Source organism: Staurois parvus, unplaced genomic scaffold (genome assembly GCF_062004578.1).
Source record: "Staurois parvus isolate SC_StPar_1 unplaced genomic scaffold, SC_StPar_1.0 ptg000570l, whole genome shotgun sequence".
Classification (NCBI taxonomy): domain Eukaryota; kingdom Metazoa; phylum Chordata; class Amphibia; order Anura; family Ranidae; genus Staurois; species Staurois parvus.
Genome location: NW_028318366.1, coordinates 458,314 through 481,406, shown reverse-complemented (window position 1 = coordinate 481,406; position 23,093 = coordinate 458,314). Strand labels below are relative to the sequence as shown.

The following is a 23,093-nucleotide window of genomic DNA, read 5'->3' as shown; positions in this document are numbered from 1 at the left end:
TACAGAGAACTGAATTCAAAGGCACCCCAAAAATCAAGAAAAAATGATGCAGCAGGCGAGTCCATTTTACCGAAATTTAATTGCAGCAACTCAGAATGGTCCTCGGTAGATTGTATGGCCCCCATATGCTTGCATGCATGCCTGACAATGTTGGGGCATGCTCCTAATGAGACCACGGATGGTGTCCTGGGGGATTTCATCACTGTGCTCCTGGACAGTCTAAAGTGCAACCGGGCAGCTTGGATGAATCTAAACATGACATCCCACAGGTGTTCTATTGGATTTAGGTCAGGCCAGAATGGGGGCCATTCAGTGGTATTAATTCCTTCATCCTTCAGAAACTGCCTGCACACATTTGCCACATGAGGCCGGGTATTGTCGTGCACCAGGAGGAACCAAGGACCCAATGCACCAGGAGGAACCCAGGACCCACTGCACCAGGAGGAACCCAGGACCCACTGCACCAGTGTAGGGTCTGAAAATGGGTCCAAAGATTTCATCCCAATACCTAATGGCAGTCAGGGTGCCATTGTCTAGCCTGTAGAGGTCTGTGCGTCCCTCCATGAATATGCCTCCCCAGACCATCAGTGACCCACCACCAAAACTGTCATGCTGAATGATGTTAAAGGCAGCAGAACATTCTCCATGGCTTCTCCAAACCCTTTCATGTCTGTCACATGTGCTCAGGGGGAACTTGCTCTCATCTGTGAAAAGCACAGGGCACTAGTGTTGGACCTGCCAATTCTGGTGTTCAATGGCAAATGTCAATCCAGCTCTATGGTGCCGGGTAGTGAGCACAGGGCCCACTAGAGGATGTTGGGCCCTCAGGCCACCCTCATGAAGTTCCTCCTTGCACAAAGGAGCAGATACAGTTCTGCTGGTGGGTTAAGGAACTTCTATGACCCTTTCCAGCTCTCCTAGAATAACTGCCTGTCTCCTGGAATCTCCTCCATGCTCTTGTCTCCTGGAATCTCTTCCATGCTCGTCTCCTGGAATCTCCTCCATGCTCTTGTCTCCTGGAATCTCCTCCATGCTCTTGTCTCCTGGAATCTCCTCCATGCTCTTGCTGGGAGACACAGCAAACCTTCTGGCAATGGCATGTATTGATGTGCCATCGTGGAGGAGTTGGACTACCTGTGCAACCTCTGTATGGTCCAGGTATGACCTCATGCTACCAGTAGTGACACTGACCCTAGCCAAAAGAAAAACTAGTGAAGAACAGTCAGTAAAGATGAGTAGGGAAAAAAATGTCAGTAGCTTCCACCTGTAAATTCCTGTTTTGAGGGTTGTCTCATTGTTGCCCATCTAGTGCACCTGTTGATAATTTCATTAACACCAAAGCAGCTGAAACTGATTAACAGCCCCCTCTGCGACTTCACTGACCAGATCAGTATCTCAGGAGTCTCATTGACTTGATGCTAGACTCTGATTAATAAGTCTTTCTTTCATTTTTTGAGCCGTGTATTATGAATGCTAACTCTACAAAGCTGCAGATCTGTGAGAGTTCTTTTCTGGATTCTTCTGTTTATAGATTACTGAGACCTTTACAGTAAGATGTGCATTTCCTCATGTATTGTTCTATTTGTGTGTTTTGTTTTTTATGTTTCCCTTCCCTCCACCCATCAACCAATAAGTTTGGAGACCACTGCTCTAGTGGGACCAGGGAAAAGAAAGAAGAGATGCAGCAGAGCACAGCACTGGATCAAGAATAAACTCAGGGTAAACGGATCCACCTTGCATTAGAGTGGAAAGCCAGCTGTGATGACATTTGCGTGCTGCTGCCCAGAATCTCTGGCGAGAAGGGGGAGTACTTTAGTCCACAGACACACTCCTGGGATGGATTACTGCTACCCAGCCTAACCAGAGGGATACCACCTACCAGGAGCTCATAGGGGGACCCCTAGTGGAAGAGGACCATCAGCCTCATACCCAACAGAGGGAGGACCACCCACTATCAGATGACATCTGGATTATTTATACACAAAACCGCATTTATTAGGCGCGTCCAGTGAGTGCGCATTGCCTTATCATTACCACACGGGTACCGGATCTCTAAGTCACCTGAGCACTTATATCTTTATATTGATTTGCTGGACTATCTTCTTCGGCTTTTGAACTTTTATTTATATATATTTACAATTTAATAAGGATTTATTTTCATTTCTTTACACACATTGGTTTTAACATCAAGCGCTGCACTTTATATATACATTGCTATTTCCTAGGGTGATATTGGTACCTTTTTTGTGCATAGCAGCTTGTTACCTATATACTTAGGCGCTTGTACTACTTACTGCATACATTTTTGTTTTTTCTGTTGGTTGGACTGGATGGATTGGTGTCTTTTTTCCATCCAGATGAACTCTGTAACTATGTAACAAGGTGACTCCAGTAACACTGCTGAGACTCATTTCGTTTTGGTGAAAAGGTACAAAAAGGAACCTCCCTGTTTCCATATAATTCATGCTATATGAAAAGACGTGATGGGGATAAAATACCAGATTGTCTCATAAGAATGTAGGACGTATATTATGGTATGTTTGCTGATTTGTAATCCCATGATATATATTTAGTGTGTTGGAGTTTATCGGTATTGTTAGGAATATTGTATGCATGCTACCAAAGCCGTAATCAATCAGTAGATCAGTATACAAATTATTATTTTATTATCTCTCCTCTGTGTGTACAACTATTATTCTAATTGCTTTATGTAATCCAACCTCCTGATAGTTACAATTCTCCATTTAATCACTGTTACACCAAAACGTAATGATTGTAAATGAGGAATAATATCTACTCTCCAAGGCATTCTATAGATTTCACAAGGGCCAATCTGTTATAGTGAAATATTCATTTTTCCTGATCACAGATTAGTTACTTCTGACCCCAAATAAACTCAGACCAGACAATTCTTATCCAAGGATGACACCCAGTGGCCATGGGAGGTAATACTTGAGTAAACATGGGTTAGATAATCAGATTCCCCAATCACAGAGGAGGTTCCACCTCCTGGTCAGGTTTATTCAGATTTGATGAGTGTATAAGTCATAACTAGATAAAACCGGCAGGAACACTCACAGAGGGAGGACCATCTACACAGCCATCTGGAAGGTAGACATCATCTCACACTCAGATCATCTAAAGACACTCATCAACTGAAGAAAAGACACCATTTTGTGGAAGCTCAATCCCAACCATTAATTGGCAGCCATCTTTGAGTCTGATCATCAGTTCTCCAAAAAGATGACCTGATACTTGGAGGGTAATTGTATATTTTCTGTTGAGTTTGCTTGCTTAGACTAGTAAGTCAATTGCCACATTCCTTTGTAACCTAATAACTCTCCCCATGATAACATCACTTCAAGTTCAGTCATTTATAAAAATGTTCCTGTTCTTAGGCCATACTGGTGGACTATTCTGCATAGTTTATTCCTTCTGCAGGAGACAGATTATTGTCCGTTTTTATTGGTTACGATGTTTACAGGGAGACTAATTATTGAATTTAATTCACTCTATTTTAGAATTTTTACAGAAACATCTTAGTGTCAGTGTAAATCACAATCTGACTATTGTTTATGGTGTTTGTAAGTGACTTATGTAAATAAATATTGATTTTCATACTCTGCAGTCTATACCTACACAGATCTTGTTTGAGTTCTTAAAGAATTTTTCAGATTAAGTTATTTTTATAAATCATTTTTTGTATTGGAGACACTGTGATTAAAACCAAAAATACCTCATTTGGCCTTTAGATGACGCTAAGTATCCTAGCAATTAGCACCATCTAGTGTCCAAAAGTGTCAGGGAACACCTGAACAATTGATTTAGTCAGCTAAATCAATTGTTCAGGTGTTCCCTGACACTTTGGACACTAGATGGTGCTAATTGCTAGGATACTTAGCGTCATCTAATGGCCAAATGAGGTATTTTTGGTTTTAAATCAATGGTTGGTTTAATTCTGTGGTTTTATGTAATTTATATCTTCAATGTTTGAAAATGTATGATCTCAGGTCTTTGTACGAAATTACCCCTAACATAGTAAACTAAGGGGACTATGCAAAAAATATATTGGGGGAGTGTAACAAGCATGTGTCCAGCTGTGACAAATTCTGGCCATATTTTAATAAACTCAGTGATTTCCTATAATCGTCAGCTCCCTCTAGTGGCCATAATAATGTATTACTTCCAAAATACCTCAATCAAGAAAAACAGTTTAATACCACATTATTGCCACTAGTTTGAGCCAATGATCATAGGAAATCACTGTATGAAAAGACCAACATGTGACATGGCTGAATGAATGCTGGTCATATTAGTTCATCTATTCTCTAAGTGGGGCGGTATCTATTGGGCCAATCCCTTTTACAAACCACACATAATACCGACCTTCAAAGTGAAAACAGAAACGATTTGCACAAAATCAAAGAGTAGAAATATTTTCCGGTGGATCCCCTCTACCCAGACCCCATATGTAGACATAGAACAACAAGCTGTGTTCCATCTCGTGCCGCACTCCTCCAACCACACAAACCCACACAAAAGCCAAGGGAAATAATGAGAGGAAAGTTCCCCCCTAGTTTGGGGCGGAGTTCTCCTTCCCTCCTGTTGGGGGATGGGAGAAGGATGGACTGAAGACAGAGAGATGCTTCGGGGTCACCACTGTTCTGTAGAGCCTTGAAATGAAGGACATCAACTTCAGAAGTTCTTGTTGTCTGTGTAAAGTTCCCCGATAACGAGATCTGGGCTCTCCCGGCTTCTAGCTCTGTAACCCGCTATATCATTATCAGGAAACGCAACTCCGACACCCAAGAAGGGCTGAAGTTGTGTCCTTCATTTCCAGGATCTACTGACCACTCTGCACCCCGACATTTACTGCACTTCATCCATGTCTTTGGGGGCCTCATCTCCTTATGAACTGTTTCTTCTATGATGAAGATCAGCCATGGAGTATATCAGGGTGTGCTTCTTCCCCACATGAGAGCTGGGATGTCCAGCAACATTCATCTAGAAGACATTTCCCACACTCAGGACACTAAAACACCTCCAGGGTGTTGTGGGACCCCTGATGTACAGGAAGACAGGACTTCAGCGAGGAACATTTCCCTCACTCAGGACAGGAAAGTGGCTTCTGCCCCGTGTGAGATCTCTGATGTTTGGAAAGATGGAACTTCCGTGAAAAACATTTTCCACACTCAGGACAGGAATATGGCTTCTCCCCCGTGTGAGATCTCTGATGTATGTAAAGATCGGAATTCTGTGAAAAACATTTTCCGCACTCAGGACAGGAATACGGCTTCTCCCCTGTGTGAGATCTCTGATGTGTGTAAAGATTGGACTTCCGTGAAAAACATTTCCCGCACTCAGGACAGGAATACGGCTTCTCCCCTGTGTGAGATCTCTGATGTATGTAAAGATAGGACTTGTATGAAAAACATTTCCCACACTCAGGACAGGAATATGGCTTCTCCCCCGTGTGAGATCTCTGATGTGTGTAAAGATTGGACTTCCGTGAAAAACATTTGCCGCACTCAGGACAGGAATACGGCTTCTCCCCCGTGTGAGATCTCTGATGTCTGTAAAGATGGGACTTGTGTGAAAAACATTTCCCACACTCAGGACAGAAATACGACTTATCACCTGTGTGAGATCTCCGATGTGTGTAAAGATTGGACATATGTGAAAAACATTTCCCGCACTCCGAACAGAAATATGGCTTCTCTCCCGTGTGAGATCTTTTATGTACATTAAGATTGTACTTAGAACAGAACCCCTTCCCGCACTCAGTACAGAAGAACCTCTTCCCTGTTGGAAGGCCGGCCCGGTCCCGCACAGTCTGAGGTTCCTCAGGATACGAGGAATCCGATGGTCCATCTACACTGGGTGGTGCCGGATGGACATTGGAGGGAGCCGGGTTTTCTCCTGGACTATACTGTGTGATGTCCTCATCATCTACTTTCCAGTCTGGAGACAAAGTGAGACAATCCTCTGAGGTTTTCCTCATCTCCCGGCCATGGACTAAAATACAAAGACAAAGAGGATTACTAGACAGGAGCCGATTGGTTCCCCCAAACCAGGACTCCGCCCACATCAGGCAGCTTGGTCTCTGAGGAGCTTACAATTCCACCATCAAGGGAACTAGGAAATGGCTCCTCTGATCTCCTACCAGGTCATTTCTTTATTCATGGACCTTAGTCAGAGAGTGAGGAAACAACCAGAACTGTATTTTATAGGAGGGACAGTGATGAGGGGATTATAGGACGAGGGTCCCCACCCCCTCTATCACTCATCGCCATCTTCCCAACACAAGAAGTACTGCACTTCCTTATTTAGTCCATGATTTAGTCATGAAGAACAGCGGGGCTGAGCCCCACCAGAGGTCAGAGAGTGAGGATGGGGGAGAACAACCAAGATGAAGACTGGACTGATCCTGAAGACCACCATCATTGGGGTATTGACTCCTCCCTCATTATCACTTTCTGTTTAAGGGTCCAAAATTGGAGGATGTTATCACATTATTATCACCATGTAAAAGTCTGTGCTCCAATCACATCATCCGATATAAAATGTCCAAATGGTAGGAAATGGGGGGAACAAAAGAGAATCCATATTATGTGTAAATATAGAAGTGGGGGGAGAGCAGAAGTCAGGAGTATGTAATGTACAACATGGAGTATATAGTGCAGGGGTTAGGAGTATGTAATGTACAACATAGAGTATATAGTGCAGGGGTCAGGAGTATGTAATGTACAACATAGAGTATATAGTGCAGCGGTCAGGAGTATGTAATGTACAACAGAGTATATAGTGCAGGGGTCAGGAGGATGTAATGTACAACATAGAGTATATAGTGCAGGGGTCAGAAGTATGTAATGTACAACAGAGTATATAGTGCAGGGGTCAGGAGTATGTAATGTACAACAGAGTATATAGTGCAGGGGTCAGGAGTATGTAATGTACAACATACAGTATATAGTGCAGGGGTCAGGAGTATGTAATGTACAACATACAGTATATAGTGCAGGGGTCAGGAGTATGTAATGTACAACATAGAGTATATAGTGCAGGGTCAGGAGTATGTAATGTACAACAGAGTATATAGTCCAGGGGTCAGGAGTAGCTAATGTACAGCATAGCGTATATAGTGCAGGGGTCAGGAGTATGTAATGTACAACAGAGTATATAGTGCAGGGGTCAGGAGTATATAATGTACAACATAGACTATATAGTGCAGGGGTCAGGAGGATGTAATGTACAACCGAATGTATAGTGCAGGGGTCAGGAGTATGTAATGTACAACATAGAGTATATAGTGCAGGGTCAGGAGTATGTAATGTACAACAGAGTATATAGTCCAGGGGTCAGGAGTATGTAATGTACAACAGAGTATATAGTGCAGGGTCAGGAGTATGGAATGTACAACAGAGTATATAGTGCAGGGGTCAGGAGTATGTAATCTACAACATAGAGTATATAGTGCAGGGGTCAGGAGTATGTAATACACAACATAGAGTATATAGTGCAGGGGTCAGGAGTATGTAATGTACAACATGGAGTATATAGTGCAGGGGTCAGGAGTATGTAATGTACAGCATACAGTATATAGTGCAGGGGTCAGGAGTATGTAATGTACAACATAGAGTATATAGTGCAGGGGTCAGGAGTATGTAATGTACAACATAGAGTATATAGTGCAGGGGTCAGGAGTATGTAATGTACAGCATAGAGTATATAGTGCAGGGGTCAGGAGTATGTAATGTACAACATAGAGTATATAGTGCAGGGGTCAGGAGTATGTAATGTACAACAGAGTATATAGTGAAGGGGTCAGGAGTATGTAATGTACAAGTTATATAGTATAAGGGTCAGGAGTATGGAATGTACAACAGAGTATATAGTGCAGGGGTCAGGAGTATGTAATCTACAACATAGAGTATATAGTGCAGGGGTCAGGAGTATGTAATACACAACATAGAGTATATAGTGCAGGGGTCAGGAGTATGTAATGTACAACATGGAGTATATAGTGCAGGGGTCAGGAGTATGTAATGTACAGCATACAGTATATAGTGCAGGGGTCAGGAGTATGTAATGTACAACATAGAGTATATAGTGCAGGGGTCAGGAGTATGTAATGTACAACATGGAGTATATAGTGCAGGGGTCAGGAGTATGTAATGTACAGCATACAGTATATAGTGCAGGGGTCAGGAGTATGTAATGTACAACATAGAGTATATAGTGCAGGGGTCAGGAGTATGTAATGTACAACATAGAGTATATAGTGCAGGGGTCAGGAGTATGTAATGTACAACATAGAGTATATAGTGCAGGGGTCAGGAGTATGTAATGTACAAGTTATATAGTATAAGGGGTCAGGACTCACAGTATTAGTATTCTGTAATCAGTGGAAGCTTAAATGTTTACTGTAGACAACATGTAGAGGTGATCTGGGATTAAACCATCATGAAACAGGTTAGATTGGAGGTGACCAAATCCTTGGACAGAGGGGTGGCTTAGAACGTGGTACACTTGGACAGAGGGGTGACGGTGGACGTGGTACAATTGGACAGAGGGGTGGCGGTGGACGTGGTACAATTGGACAGAGGGGTGGCGGTGCACGTGCTACACTTGGACAGAGGGGTGGCGGTGGACGTGGTACACTTGGACAGAGGGGTGGCGGTGGACGTGGTACACTTGGACAGAGGGGTGGCGGTGGACGTGGTACACTTGGACGGAGGGGTGGCGGTGGACGTGGTACACTTGGACGGAGGGGTGGCTGTGGACGTGGTACACTTGGACAGAGGGGAGGCGGTGGACGTGGTACACGTGGACAGAGGGGTGGCGGTGGACGTGGTACACGTGGACAGAGGGGTGGCGGTGGACGTGGTATACTTGGACAGAGGGGTGGCGGTGGACGTGGTACACTTGGACAGAGGGGTGGCGGTGGACGTGGTACACTTGGACAGAGGGGAGGCGGTGGACGTGGTACACGTGGACAGAGGGGTGGCGGTGGACGTGGTACACTTGGACAGAGGGGTGGCGGTGGACGTGGTATACTTGGACAGAGGGGTGGCGGTAGACGTGCTACACTTGGAAAGAGGGGTGGCGGTGGACGTGGTACACTTGGACAGAGGGGTGGCTGTGGACATGCTATACTTGGACAGAGGGGTGGCTGTGGACGTGGTACACTTGGACAGAGGGGTAGCGGTGGACATGGTATACTTGGACAGAGGGGTAGCGGTGGATGTGATATACTTGGACAGAGGGGTGGCGGTGGATGTGGTACACTTGGACAGAGGGGTGGCTGTGGACATGCTATACTTGGACGGAGGGGTGGCTGTGGACATGCTATACTTGGACAGAGGGGTGGCTGTGGACGTGGTATACGTGGTCAGAGGGGTGGCGGTGGACATGGTATACTTGGACAGAGGGGTAGCGGTGGACGTGATATACTTGGACAGAGGGGTGGCGGTGGATGTGGTACACTTGGACAGAGGGGTGGCTGTGGACGCGGTACACTTGGACGGAGGGGTGGCTGTGGACGTGGTACACTTGGACGGAGGGGAGGCGGTGGACATGGTACACGTGGACAGAGGGGTGGCGGTGGACGTGGTACACGTGGACAGAGGGGTGGCGGTGGACGTGGTATACTTGGACAGAGGGGTGGCGGTGGATGTGGTACACTTGGACAGAGGGGTGGCGGTAGACGTGCTACACTTGGAAAGAGGGGTGGCGGTAGACGTGCTACACTTGGACAGAGGGGTGGCGGTAGACGTGCTACACTTGGACAGAGGGGTGGCGGTGGACGTGGTACACTTGGACAGAGGGGTGGCGGTAGACGTGGTACACTTGGACAGAGGGGTGGCGGTAGACGTGCTACACTTGGAAAGAGGGGTGGTGGTGGACGTGCTACACTTGGACCGAGGGGTGGCGGTGGACGTGGTACACTTGGACAGAGGGGTGGCTGTGGACGTGGTACACTTGGACAGAGGGGTGGCTGTTGAAGTGGTACACTTGGACAGAGGGGTGGCTGTGGACATGCTATACTTGGACAGAGGGGTGGCTGTGGACATGCTATACTTGGACAGAGGGGTGGCTGTGGACATGCTATACTTGGACAGAGGGGTGGCTGTGGACGTGGTACACTTGGACAGAGGGGTGGCTGTGGACATGCTATACTTGGACAGAGGGGTGGCTGTGGACGTGGTACACTTGGACAGAGGGGTGGCTGTGGACGTGGTATACTTGGACGGAGGAGTGGCGGTGGACATGGTATACTTGGACGGAGGGGAGGCGGTGGACGTGGTATACGTGGTCAGAGGGGTGGGGGTGGACATGGTATACTTGGACAGAGGGGTAGCGGTGGATGTGGTATACATGGACAGAGAGGTGGCGGGGGACATGGTATATTCGGACAGAGGAGTGGACGTGGTATACTTGGACAGTGGAGTGGCAGTGGACATGGTATACTTGGACAGAGGGGTGGTGGTGGACGTGGTATACTTGGACAGAGGGGTGGCGGTGGACGTGGTATACTTGGACAGAGGGGTGGTGGTGGACGTGGTATACATGGACAGAGGGGTGGCGGTGGACGTGGTATACGTGGACAGAGGGATGGCTAATATGTAAGGTAAAGTCTACGGACTGGAAAAATCTGAATGTAAATGGATAGAAAACTGGATAAAAGATCGTATTCAGAGAGTAGTGGTTAATGATTCATACTCTGGGGGTGTCAGTGGGGTACCCAAGAGTTCAGTGTTATTAGTGGGGTACTCCAAGGCTCAGTTCTATTAGTGGGGGACCCCAAAGTTCAGTGTCATCAGTGGTGTATCCCAAGGTTCAGTGTTATTAGTGGGGTACCCCAGGGTTCAGTGTGATTAGTCGGGTACCCCAGGGTTCAGTGTTATTAGTGGGGTACCCCAGGGTTCAGTGTGATTAGTCGGGTACCCCAGGGTTCAGTGTGATTAGTCGGGTACCCCAGGGTTCAGTGTTATTAGTGGGGTACCCCAGGGTTCAGTGTTATTAGTGGGGTACCCCAGGGTTCAGTGTTATTAGTGGGGTACCCCAGGGTTCAGTGTTATTAGTGGGGTACCCCAAGGTTCAGTGTGATTAGTCGGGTACCCCAGGGTTCAGTGTTATTAGTGGGGTACCCCAGGGTTCAGTGTTATTAGTGGGGTACCCCAGGGTTCAGTGTTATTAGTGGGGTACCCCAAGGTTCAGTGTGATTAGTGGGGTACCCCAAGGTTCAGTGTGATTAGTGGGGTACCCCAAGGTTCAGTGTGATTAGTCGGGTACGCCAGGGATCAGTGTTATCAGTGGGGTACCCCAAGGTTCAGTGTTATTAGTGGGGTACCCCAAGGTTCAGTGTTGGGACCCTTACTTATTAATATATATATAAACAATATGGGGTGTGAGATTATAAATCCCATTCCAGTCTTTGCAGATGACACCAAGCTGTGCCGGGGAATAACGTCCTTACAGGATGTCTCCAACTTACAAGCCGACCTCAATGCTCTGTGTAATTGGGGGGCTATGGGGCCAATGAGGGATAATGGTGATAAATGTAAGGTTCTGCACTTGGGGGGGCTAAGAATATGCATCATACATACTAGGGGGGTACAACTGGGGGGGTCAATGGTGGAGAAGGATCTGGGGGGATCAATTGTGGAGAAGGATCAGGGGAGGTCAATGGTGAAGGATCTGAAGGGGTTCAATGGGGGAGAGGGATATGGGGGGTCAATGGTGGAAAAGTATCTGGGGGGGTCAATGGTGGAGAAGGATCTTGAGGGTTCAATGGTGGAGAAGGCTCTGTGAGGGTCAATGGTGAAGGATCTGGGGGAGAATGGTCGAGAAGGATCTGGAGTGGTAGGGGTCATTGGTGGAGAAGGATCTGGGGGGGGTCAATGGTGGAGAAGGATCTGGGGGGGGTCAATGGTGGAGAAGGATCTGGGGGGGGGGGGCAATGGTGGAGAAGGATCTGGGGGGGGGGTCAGTGGTGGAGAAGGATCTGGGGGTTCTAGTAGATCACAAGCTTAATAATGGCAGCAATGAAAAGCTGCGGGTTCTAAAGCGAGCAAAATCCTCTCTTGTATTAGGAGAGGTATAGACTCCAGAGAGAGAGATATCACCCCCCCTCCCCCCCCCCGGGTACAAATAATTAGTAAGACCTCATCTGGAATATGCAGTTCAGTTTTGAGCTCCAATTCACAAAAAGAACATTGGGGAACTGGAGGAAGTACAGAGAAGGGCAACCAAACTGATACGAGGCATGGAGGAGATCAGCTATGAGGAAAGATTAGAGGAACTGAATGTATTCTCTACTGAGAAGAGGAGATTAAGGGGGGATATGATCTCCATGTATAATACATAAGGGGGGGATATGATCTCCATGTATAATACATAAGGGGGGATATGATCTCCATGTATAATACATAAGGGGGGATATGATCTCCATGTATAATACATAAGGGGGGATATGATCTCCATGTATAATACATAAGGGGGGATATGATCTCCATGTATAATACATAAGGGGGGATATGATCTCCATGTATAATACATAAGGGGGATATGATCTCCATGTATAATACATAAGGGGGATATGATCTCCATGTATAATACATAAGGGGGATATGATCTCCATGTATAATACATAAGGGGGGATATGATCTCCATGTATAATACATAAGGGGGGATATGATCTCCATGTATAATACATAAGGGGGGATATGATCTCCATGTAGAATACATAAGGGGGATATGATCTCCATGTATAACACATAAGGGGGGATATGATCTCCATGTATAATACATAAGGGGGGGATATGATCTCCATGTATAATACATAAGGGGGGGATATGATCTCCATGTATAATACATAAGGGGGGGATATGATCTCCATGTATAATACATAAGGGGGGATATGATCTCCATGTATAATACATAAGGGGGATATGATCTCCATGTATAATACATAAGGGGGATATGATCTCCATGTATAACACATAAGGGGGGATATGATCTCCATGTATAATACATAAGGGGGGGATATGATCACCATGTATAATATATAAGGGGGGGTATGATCTCCATGTATAATACACAAGGGGGGTATGATCTCCATGTATAATACATAAGGGGGATATGATCTCCATGTATAATACATAAGGGGGGGATATGATCTCCATGTATAATACATAAGGAGGGATATGATCTCCATGTATAATACATAAGGGGGGATATGATCTCCATGTATAATACATAAGGGGGGGATATGATCTCCATGTATAATACATAAGGGGGATATGATCTCCATGTATAATACATAAGGGGGATATGATCTCCATGTATAATACATGAGGGGGGGATATGATCTCCATGTATAATACATAAGGGGGGATATGATCTCCATGTATAATACATAAGGGGGATATGATCTCCATGTATAACACATAAGGGGGGATATGATCTCCATGTATAATACATAAGGGGGGGATATGATCTCCATGTATAATACATAAGGGGGATATGATCTAAATGTATAATACATAAGGGGGATATGATCGCCATGTATAATACATAAGGGGGGGATATGATCTCCATGTATAATACATAAGGGGTGATATGATCTCCATGTATAATACATAAGGGGAGGATATGATCTCCATGTATAATACATAAGGGGGATATGATCTCCATGTATAATACATAAGGGGGATATGATCTCCATGTATAATACATAAGGGGGGATATGATCTCCATGTATAATACATAAGGGGGGATATGATCTCCATGTATAATACATAAGGGGGGATATGATCTCCATGTATAATACATAAGGGGGGATATGATCTCCATGTATAATACATAAGGGGGATATGATCTCCATGTATAACACATAAGGGGGGATATGATCTCCATGTATAATACATAAGGGGGATATGATCTCCATGTATAATACATAAGGGGGGATATGATCTCCATGTATAATACATAAGGGGGGGATATGATCACCATGTATAATACATAAGGGGGGGATATGATCTCCATGTATAATACATAAGGGGGATATGATCTCCATGTATAATACATAAGGGGGGATATGATCTCCATGTATAATACATAAGGGGGATATGATCTCCATGTATAATACATAAGGGGGGGATATGATCTCCATGTATAATACATAAGGAGGGATATGATCTCCATGTATAATACATAAGGGGGGATATGATCTCCATGTATAATACATAAGGGGGGGATATGATCTCCATGTATAATACATAAAGGGGGGATATGATCTCCATGTATAATACATAAGGGGGATATGATCTCCATGTATAATACATAAGGGGGATATGATCTCCATGTATAATACATGAGGGGGGGATATGATCTCCATGTATAATACATAAGGGGGGATATGATCTCCATGTATAATACATAAGGGGGATATGATCTCCATGTATAACACATAAGGGGGGATATGATCTCCATGTATAATACATAAGGGGGGGATATGATCTCCATGTATAATACATAAGGGGGATATGATCTCCATGTATAATACATAAGGGGGATATGATCTCCATGTATAATACATAAGGGGGGGATATGATCTCCATGTATAATACATAAGGGGGGATATGATCACCATGTATAATACATAAGGGGGGGATATGATCTCCATGTATAATACATAAGGGGGATATGATATCCATGTATAATACATAAGGGGGGATATGATCTCCATGTATAATACATAAGGGGGATATGATCTCCATGTATAATACATAAGGGGGGATATGATCTATATGTATAATACATAAGGGGGGATATGATCTCCATGTATAATACATAAGGGGGGATATGATCTCCATGTATAATACATAAGGGGGGGATATGATCTCCATGTATAATACATAAGGGGGGGTTGCTGTAGGAAAGTCCTGGATTCTTTCTTGGATACACAGAATATAACTGGATATAACATTTATAGGGAAAGTTGATCCAGGGAATATCCGATTGCCTCTCGGGGGGTCAGGAAGGAATTTTTTCCCCTGCAGGAGGAGATCGGATCGTGCTTTGCTGGATTTTTGCCTTCTGGTGGATCAGCTGTGGGTGTCGGATTATAACTTTTATTTTTAATGGTACAACTAGATGGAATGTCTTTTTTCAGCCAGACTAACTATGTAACTATGTAGGTCCCACACCGCTGCCTCCCATCTCCTGAGACTGCACTCAGTGACTTGGGGCTGAGACACTACAGACATATCCCTCCACCCGGCACAGCCAGCAGATAACAGAGAAGGTCCCCTGGAAGAGAAATCCAGGAATACAGGACGGGGAACACAGCTCAGGAAAGTGACCAGGGGATTACAGGCTGATATCACCCAGTCCCCGCCCTACTCTGGACCAATCAGTGAGCAGTATGGGTGGAGGAATGGATTTAGTGTTCATGACCCACCTGTGCTGATCTCTGTAGGAGTGTCCTCCTCTATAAATGTCCCCGTTATTCCATCCTCCTCCATAGACTGCTGATCATCCCTCACATACGCCTCTTCTTCTTCTGCTTTCACCTCAAATTCTATATCGATTGGATCTCCACTCTAAATCAAGGAAATGAGAGAAAATATCATCTGAAAAATGTAAGATTTATGATTGTGACATCACACACAAAATCCATTGTCTCCACAAGTCCATGTTCTAGATGTTCCATCCCACCAACCTTGCAATGATGAGGGATGGTGTGACCTTCCTGTGTGGAATCCCGGGAATACAGAGGACGGGGACATCTCTCTGGTGGGTTCCTGGTATTTGGTGGCTCCATCATATCCTTGTGTCCTTCTGAAAACTCCTCCATCACTCCATACTCCTCATCCTCCTCTTTATACTCTTCTTTAACATCAATATTATCATCCCCGAGGATTCCACTCTGAAAGATATAATAAAACATTCATTGTAACAAACATGCTGTGTATAAATCACAACTACCAATAATTGTCATCATCTACCTGATGATGGTGAGGGATGGTGTGACCTTCCTGTGTGGAATCCCGGGAATACAGAGGACGGGGACATCTCTCTGGTGGGTTCCCATGACTGGATCCATCTGTAGGAAACACACACACTGACTGAATCCATTGTTTCTATGTGTTTATCAGATGATGGGGGATCTAGGTGGATCCTCCGTACTGCTCTCTCCTTTACAATAAAGTCTCCTCTTACCCGGTGATGTGAGGGGCGGCTGATTGTCCATCATGACGTCCTTGTAGAGATCCTTGTGTCCTTCTAAATACTCCCACTCCTCCATGGAGAAATAGACAGTGACACCCTGACACCTTATAGGAACCTGACACACACAATGATACAGTCACCATCCAGACACATCCCTTGTCTGTTACTGGAGAATGTCCCAGAATTCCCGGCACCGCTCACCTCTCCTGTCAGCAGCTCCATCATCTTCTTGGTGACTTCTAGAATCTTCTGCATGTTGTGTCTCTCAGGGTTTAGGGAGTCACATGGAGGCACTGTGATGGTCATATGATCACCTGACTTCAGAAGAGGAAATCTCTGTATTGAGGAACCAATAGGAATATCATGTTAGACTCCCAGAATCCTCCTCACCTCTCCGGTCAGGCCTGTTTTATTAATAGAGATAAGAGTGATGTCATGTGACCTCCCAGAATCCTCCTCACCTCTCCGGTCAGGTCTGTGTTTTATTAATAGAGATGAGAGTGATGTCATGTGACCTCCCAGAATCCTCCTCACCTCTCTGGTCAGGTCTGTGTTTTATTAATAGAGATAGAAGTAATGTCATGTGACCTCCCAGAATCCTCCTCACCTCTTTGGTCAGGTCTGTGTTTTATTAATAGAGATAAGAGTGATGTCATGTGACCTCCCAGAATCCTCCTCACCTCTCCGGTCAGCAGGTAGATGATTTCCAGGGTGAGGTTTAGTATCTTCTCAGTCATGTGACTCCGGTCCGCCTCCATCCTCATTGGTGCCATCATGTGATCTATACAGGTCTCTTTGTAGACGGATAACTTTGGGAAATGAAAGTAAGAATGATTTGGATGGTATTGGTCACACAATAATAGGATGTGGATGTGAGGGGGGAATAGGAGGGTTGATGGACATGTAAGGACTACTCCCCCCATGGGAAGATATTTACATTGGACTGTTTAGTGTTTGTTACATCTTGAAGGACCTGGAACCCTCTTGTCCTGTTGGATCAGAAATCCCCTTTTCTCTGTTGGGTTTGTTTTGTTTCTGGTTTGCAGCTGAATCAGGACTCCTCTAAGAACAAGTGCTCACTGAGTGAAGGAATGTCCTTCTCTATGTTACTTGATATTCCAGAACATATCACATGACCAGTGAGACAATAAGATGGTTAAGATTGCCGGTTCTGTAAGGTCGGAAAAATAAGTACAGGTGGGGGGGCACCACAGACCCAGAGACCTCCCCTCCCTCCGAGTCCCCTGAGCCCTCCAGCCCCCTATTCCCCCCAAAGCCCTGCAGCCTGATTACCCCTTAAAAGGTCCCAGATTCCCCCTTCAGAGGCCCTAAAGTCTTTCAGCTTTACTAAACCCTCACAGCCCCTCACCTCCTCTACTTCCCTCAGACCCCTCAGTATTTCCCTCCCTCTGACACCAATGATGGAACATATTCTTCATGGCCGGCTGGGGAATGTTTTCTTCCTCCTGAGCAGCAATGTAAGGGGCTCTATGCTCCATACTCCTGACCCCGGCACTCCATCATTGTGTTGGCTGCATAGTGTAATGATTGCCCATTGGCTGCCTGTGTAGTGTCATCATTGTCCTTTGTAGGCCATGTATGGTCAGGATGGTCCTTGTCTTGTCTATTTATTGTCAGTGCTGTTTGTTTAGAGGACCATATTACTAGAATGTATCTCCACAATGAGGAGAATGTTCCGGCCCCGGAAGTGGGGGAATGTTCTGCCCCTGAAGGGGTTCATCTGGGTTCCCACACTATATATGTGTGTATCATCATCTGTTGGAGATAAAAGACGTCACAGTGACTATGGAGGAAGAGGACGGACATGACTATGGAGGAAGAGGACGGACGTGACTATGGAGGCAGAGGACGGACGTGACTATGGAGGCAGAGGACGGACGTGATGGGGGGTTAATGGGTGTAAATAGGAAATAACATCTTATTACCTCCTCTGTTGCCACTTCCAGCAATGTCTCCTCTTCTTTGTGCCACATGGAATTTCCTGTCTGTAGCTGACATCACTTCCTGTCTTCCACAGAGACTTCCTGTTTAGTATAAGTGAGATCACCACCATGTGGAGCTCAGAGGAACTGCAGCCATGAGAAATGTCTCAAGGTGTGATCACGGCCTTGTGCTGTGTTCAGCATTTTGAATGTTTTCTTGTCATATTTGCCCTTTAACCCCTTCAATTCCGGGCACTTTTACCCCCTTCCTGCCCAGGACAATTTTTAGGTTCCCTATTCTTCATTCAGACTCTACTGGTAGACAACAAGGTCCCCCAATCAGTCCGTCACCTTCCAGTCTCTGCAGCAGAATACCAGGATGGAGTCTAGATGACGCCTCCCACTGACTCTGCCCCACTCCATGACTTGGAGATGTGGAGTGGAGATGACACCTTGGAAGAGGACTGAACCCCAAATGTCTATCAGACAAACTATGAAGGTCCAAACTCCCTCAGATTCAGAAATGAGATGACATTTCACAGAGGAGAGATTCATTTATACTTTACCAGGTGAGGGGAGCTGTGGTGGATGATAGGACCGCCCCCGAGGATTCCCAATGGCTGCTCCCCATAGAATCTGTTCTGGTATGGAGAGTCTGGATTGGTGGAGAGTGGAGATGAGGATCAGATGAGTGTCTGTGAAGATCCGTGTGCACCGTCCAGCGTCAGTCCTTGTCTGAGAGCCCCTCCCCTTTTATATCCAAAACCCCCTTATCTAAGGAAAAGAGGTGTGGCTTAGAGTATTTACCCGCATCTGATAGGCCAACATTTCTGTTGACTTTCCCTCTTTCCGGAGGTTTCCACTTCCAGAGATGTTTCCTCTGTTAATGATTGGTGGGACACAGACAATCCAATCTTCATACATACATGGAGGCCCTCTGCCATTCACAGAGGAGATGTTTCTGATCCCCTCCCCCGACACGTGATCTCCCTGCCTGCAGATTCAGAGTGAAGGACAAATATTCCACACTTATCAGCTGCTCATTGGAGGATCTTTCCCATCCCCCCTGTAGCTGGCCAGCTAAGACCAGTCCTAGGTTGCTAATATGGTTCACATATATGTGTATACCAAACCTGCCAATAACCTCAGTACAGTATATATGTACATATGTTAAAGCCAAAAGCAGAATCATTGCTGTGATTTATGTCTTTGATTGTTATATGACATTTATATATTCATTGTGTTAGCAGAAGCAGAAAAGGAAAATATGCCTTTAAGAGTTAGTATAAGGTGAGCCAATCACAGACAGCCTCACACTGTACAGAGCCTTAACCAATCCCAGCCAGTTTCACATCTATGCCTGTGTAAAACTCCCTGCTAGGATTTTCTAGAGCAGTGTTTTTCAACCTTTTTTGTGCAAAGGCACACTTTTTTCATGAAAAAAATCACGAGGCACACCACCATTAGAAAATGTTAAAAAAATTTACCTCTGTGCCTATATTGACTATATATAAAGTAATTCTCTTGAATAGGAATCAAACACAAAGAAATTATTTTATAATTACTTTATTATGAAATAATAAAGTATTTTATAATTGGACCCGGGGGCCGGACCAAGAGTAGATGAATGATGTGTATGTGTCATCCATAGTAAGTATAGTAATATTCCCCCATAGTAAGCATAATAATTCATCCCCCATATAGTAATTCATCCCCCATAGTAATTAATCCCCCATATAGTAATTCATCCCCCATAGTAATTCATCCCCCATAGTAATTCATCCCCCATATAGTAATTCATCCCCCATAGTAATTCATCCCCCATATAGTAATTCATCCCCCATAGTAATTCATCCCCCATATAGTAATTCATCCCCCATAGTAATTCATCCCCCATATAGTAATTCATCCCCCATAGTAATTCATCCCCCATAGTAATTCATCCCCATAGTAATTAATCCCCCATATAGTAATTCATCCCCCATAGTAATTCATCCCCCATAGTAATTCATCCCCCCTATAGTAATTCATCCCCCATATAGTAATTCATCCCCCATAGTAATTCATCCCCCATATAGTAATTCATCCCCCATAGTAATTCATCCCCCATATAGTAATTCATCCCCCATAGTAATTCATCCCCCATATAGTAATTCATCCCCCATAGTAATTCATCCCCCATAGTAATTCATCCCCCATATAGTAATTCATCCCCCATAGTAATTCATCCCCCATATTAATTCATCCCCCATATTAAGTCCCCAAGCCCCCCCTGTGTCAATTCACTTACCTTTGCTCCGCGCGTTCCTCTCGCCGTCTTCCCGCGCCGTTCCGGTGTAGCATGAAAATCTGTCTCCTATGAGGATCTGTCCCCCTCGACGTATCTGCGCATATGCCAGTTTCAGGCATTAGCAGCCGATCGGCGATCTCCGGCACATGCGCAGATACGTCGAGGGGGACAGATCATCCTGACAGTATCACGCTCCGCGGGCCGGATTAAAAGGTCTATGTTACGGATGAAATTGCAATTTTTCCCACTGCACACCAGACAATATCTCACGGCACACTAGTGTGCCGCGGCACAGTGGTTGAAAAACGCTGTTCTAGAGACACATGCTCACCAGACAGAAGAGGAAACAGACAAAGTTCCAATCAGAAGAGCTTTATGGAGGCAGAGCAGGCCAAATAGGTATTTAATGCACTTGTGTGTTCCTCTGTTGTTTAACAGTGCTGGTAGATCTGTGTGTAAAACTGTTGTATGTGTTTACTTGTAGTTCCACCAAACTTACGAACTTATGAATCAAGTCACTGTAGAGTAATCTAACGAATTTATAAATCCAAGTGAATTTATCAATCTATTGAAATATACAGAACAAATTTATCAAATCTATTGAACCTATTGAGATAAGATATTGAATCAACCCAATGTAATACGAATTAAACCATTGTAATATGAAACAAAACAAGCCATTGTAAGCCGTTATATGAAGAAGATTGAAGTTATTAAAGAAGTTAACTAAAGTATTCGGTGTGCTCTTTAAACCTACTGCATCCATAGAGCGGCATTGGAGGAATTACAGAGTAAAGTCAGTCTAATCAAACAAAGAAACAGCAATTGCATCATTTTTCTAATGCCACAGCGCACTAGGCACCAAAGGGTGCTGCGCCTGCCACACCCCCACCGCCACAGACAGCAAAAATGCCAATGTGAACGGGGTGATTAGGGTGTAATCAGACACATTCATAACACCCTGTGCACACTCCTGCAGCCTATTAGTGCCCATTTCCCTCTCTATGTCTCAGTGGATCTCCTGCAGCCTATTAGCACCCTTTTCCCTCTCTATGTCTCAGCGGATCTCCTGCAGCCTATTAGCTCCCATTTCCCTTTTGATGTCTCAGCAGATCTCCTTCAGGGGGATCAGATTAGTGGTGATTCTGCCACATCTGTCTGCTCCACCCCCTCCTCTTCCTCTATGGCCTCTTCTGCTGAATTGTCCTCTGAACCAGCAGTGCTCCGTAAGCATCCAAGGGACTACATAAGCAGTCAGGCTAAAAGATCCCATGTGGTGCTTCAGCTGGTCTGTCTAACAGACAAGAGCCACACGGGGCCAGAGATTCTGTCAGCTCCGCAGGGGCATGCTCAGAGGTGGTTGATGCCATGGCAGCTTGAGCCAGGAATGGTTGTATGTGACAATGGCACCAACCTTCTCTCCGCCTTCTTACAGGGACACTTGGTACATGTTCCATGCTTGGTACACGTCCTGAATTTTCAAGATGTTCTGAGGCAGGCCAGAAAAGTCTGGCCATTCCCTGCAGTCATACACGGCCAGTGTTCAGCTGGCAGAAATTCAACAGGAATTCAATCTGCCCACCAACCACCTCATTTGTGACATGTCCACTCGGTGGAACTCCACTTTGGTAACACGGCAGTGGCTGCACACGCAGCAGAGGACCATCAATGAGTACCTGTGTGAGAATGGCACAAGGACAGGCTCAGGGGAACTTGGCTTCTTCTCACCTCACCAGTGGCTGCTAATAATGGATGCATGCGCTGTCCTGTCACCATGTGAGGAGGCCACAAGGATGATGAGCTGTGACACTGCATGTATCAGTGACCCTATCCCTGTACTCATCCTGCTGGAGCACACGCTGCATGGAATCATGGACAGGGCACTGGAGGCAGAACATCGGGAGGAAGAGGAGGATTTCCTGTCCTCTCAAGGCCCCCTTTATGCAGAAACCATTCCTGTGGGGCCGCAGAACACACAGAAGGAGGAGGAAGTGGAGGAGGAGGATTGCAGCAGCATGGAAGTAGGGGATCACATAGAGCAGTCTTCAAGGGACACTTTTCAGTCCCCAGAACCCAGCCAGGAGTAGTACATGTCTGGGAGGAGGTAGTTCCTGACAATGTCATCCTCAGTCACCCAGAGGACTCAGAATCTCCTGCCTCCTCAAACTTACACTGCATGGGCTCCCTGATTCTGCAAAGTCTGTGTAAGGACCTGAGGATGTGTGTTATCAAGAAGAGGGATCAATACTGGTTGGCAACCCTTCTTGATCCACGTTACAAGGGTCAAGGTGCAGAGCTCATCCAGTCTTCCCAGAGGGAGCAGAGGATGAAACATCCTGAGGATGCCTTGAAATTGTGTAACACCTTTCCAGACACTGGGAGGTCACCATTTCCTGGACAACGTGTTTCTGAGGCTTCATTCTGTCAAAGGAAGAGCGGTGGAGAAGGCGGCCAGCTGACCGATGCCTTTAAACAGTTCTTTAGTCCTCAGCGCCCAGGGCTGTTAGGTTTAAGCACCCATCGGCAGGGTCTGCATCATATGGTGCAGGATTATCTAGGGGCAAGAACAGACTTGGAGACCTTTCCAACTGAGCATCCACTGGGTTACTGGGTCTTGAGGATGG

General features: G+C 45.4%; 2 protein-coding genes across 2 annotated transcripts in view; both read right to left on the bottom strand.

Annotated features, from left to right (window-relative positions):
- Positions 1 to 3,918: 3,918 nt before the first annotated feature.
- The window catches only part of LOC149450574 (uncharacterized), a 57,219-nt gene continuing 38,044 nt past the window's right edge, over positions 3,919 to 23,093 (bottom strand). Inside the window, exons 3-4 of the mRNA XM_089691702.1 lie at positions 18,987 to 19,173; positions 3,919 to 5,941 (exon numbers count right to left, since the gene is read on the bottom strand). Of these exons, the coding sequence (XP_089547828.1) occupies positions 5,105 to 5,941; positions 18,987 to 19,173 (1,024 nt within the window). The 3' untranslated portion in view covers positions 3,919 to 5,104. The remainder of the gene's footprint in view (positions 5,942 to 18,986; positions 19,174 to 23,093) is intronic.
- LOC149450576 (uncharacterized) lies at positions 16,295 to 18,259 on the bottom strand. The gene is made up of 3 exons (XM_089691736.1): positions 18,183 to 18,259; positions 16,917 to 17,045; positions 16,295 to 16,572 (listed from the first exon to the last, which is right to left on the bottom strand). Exons 1-3 carry the CDS (start codon positions 18,228 to 18,230, stop codon positions 16,342 to 16,344), a joined length of 408 nt encoding a protein of 135 aa, XP_089547862.1. The 5' UTR covers positions 18,231 to 18,259; the 3' UTR covers positions 16,295 to 16,341.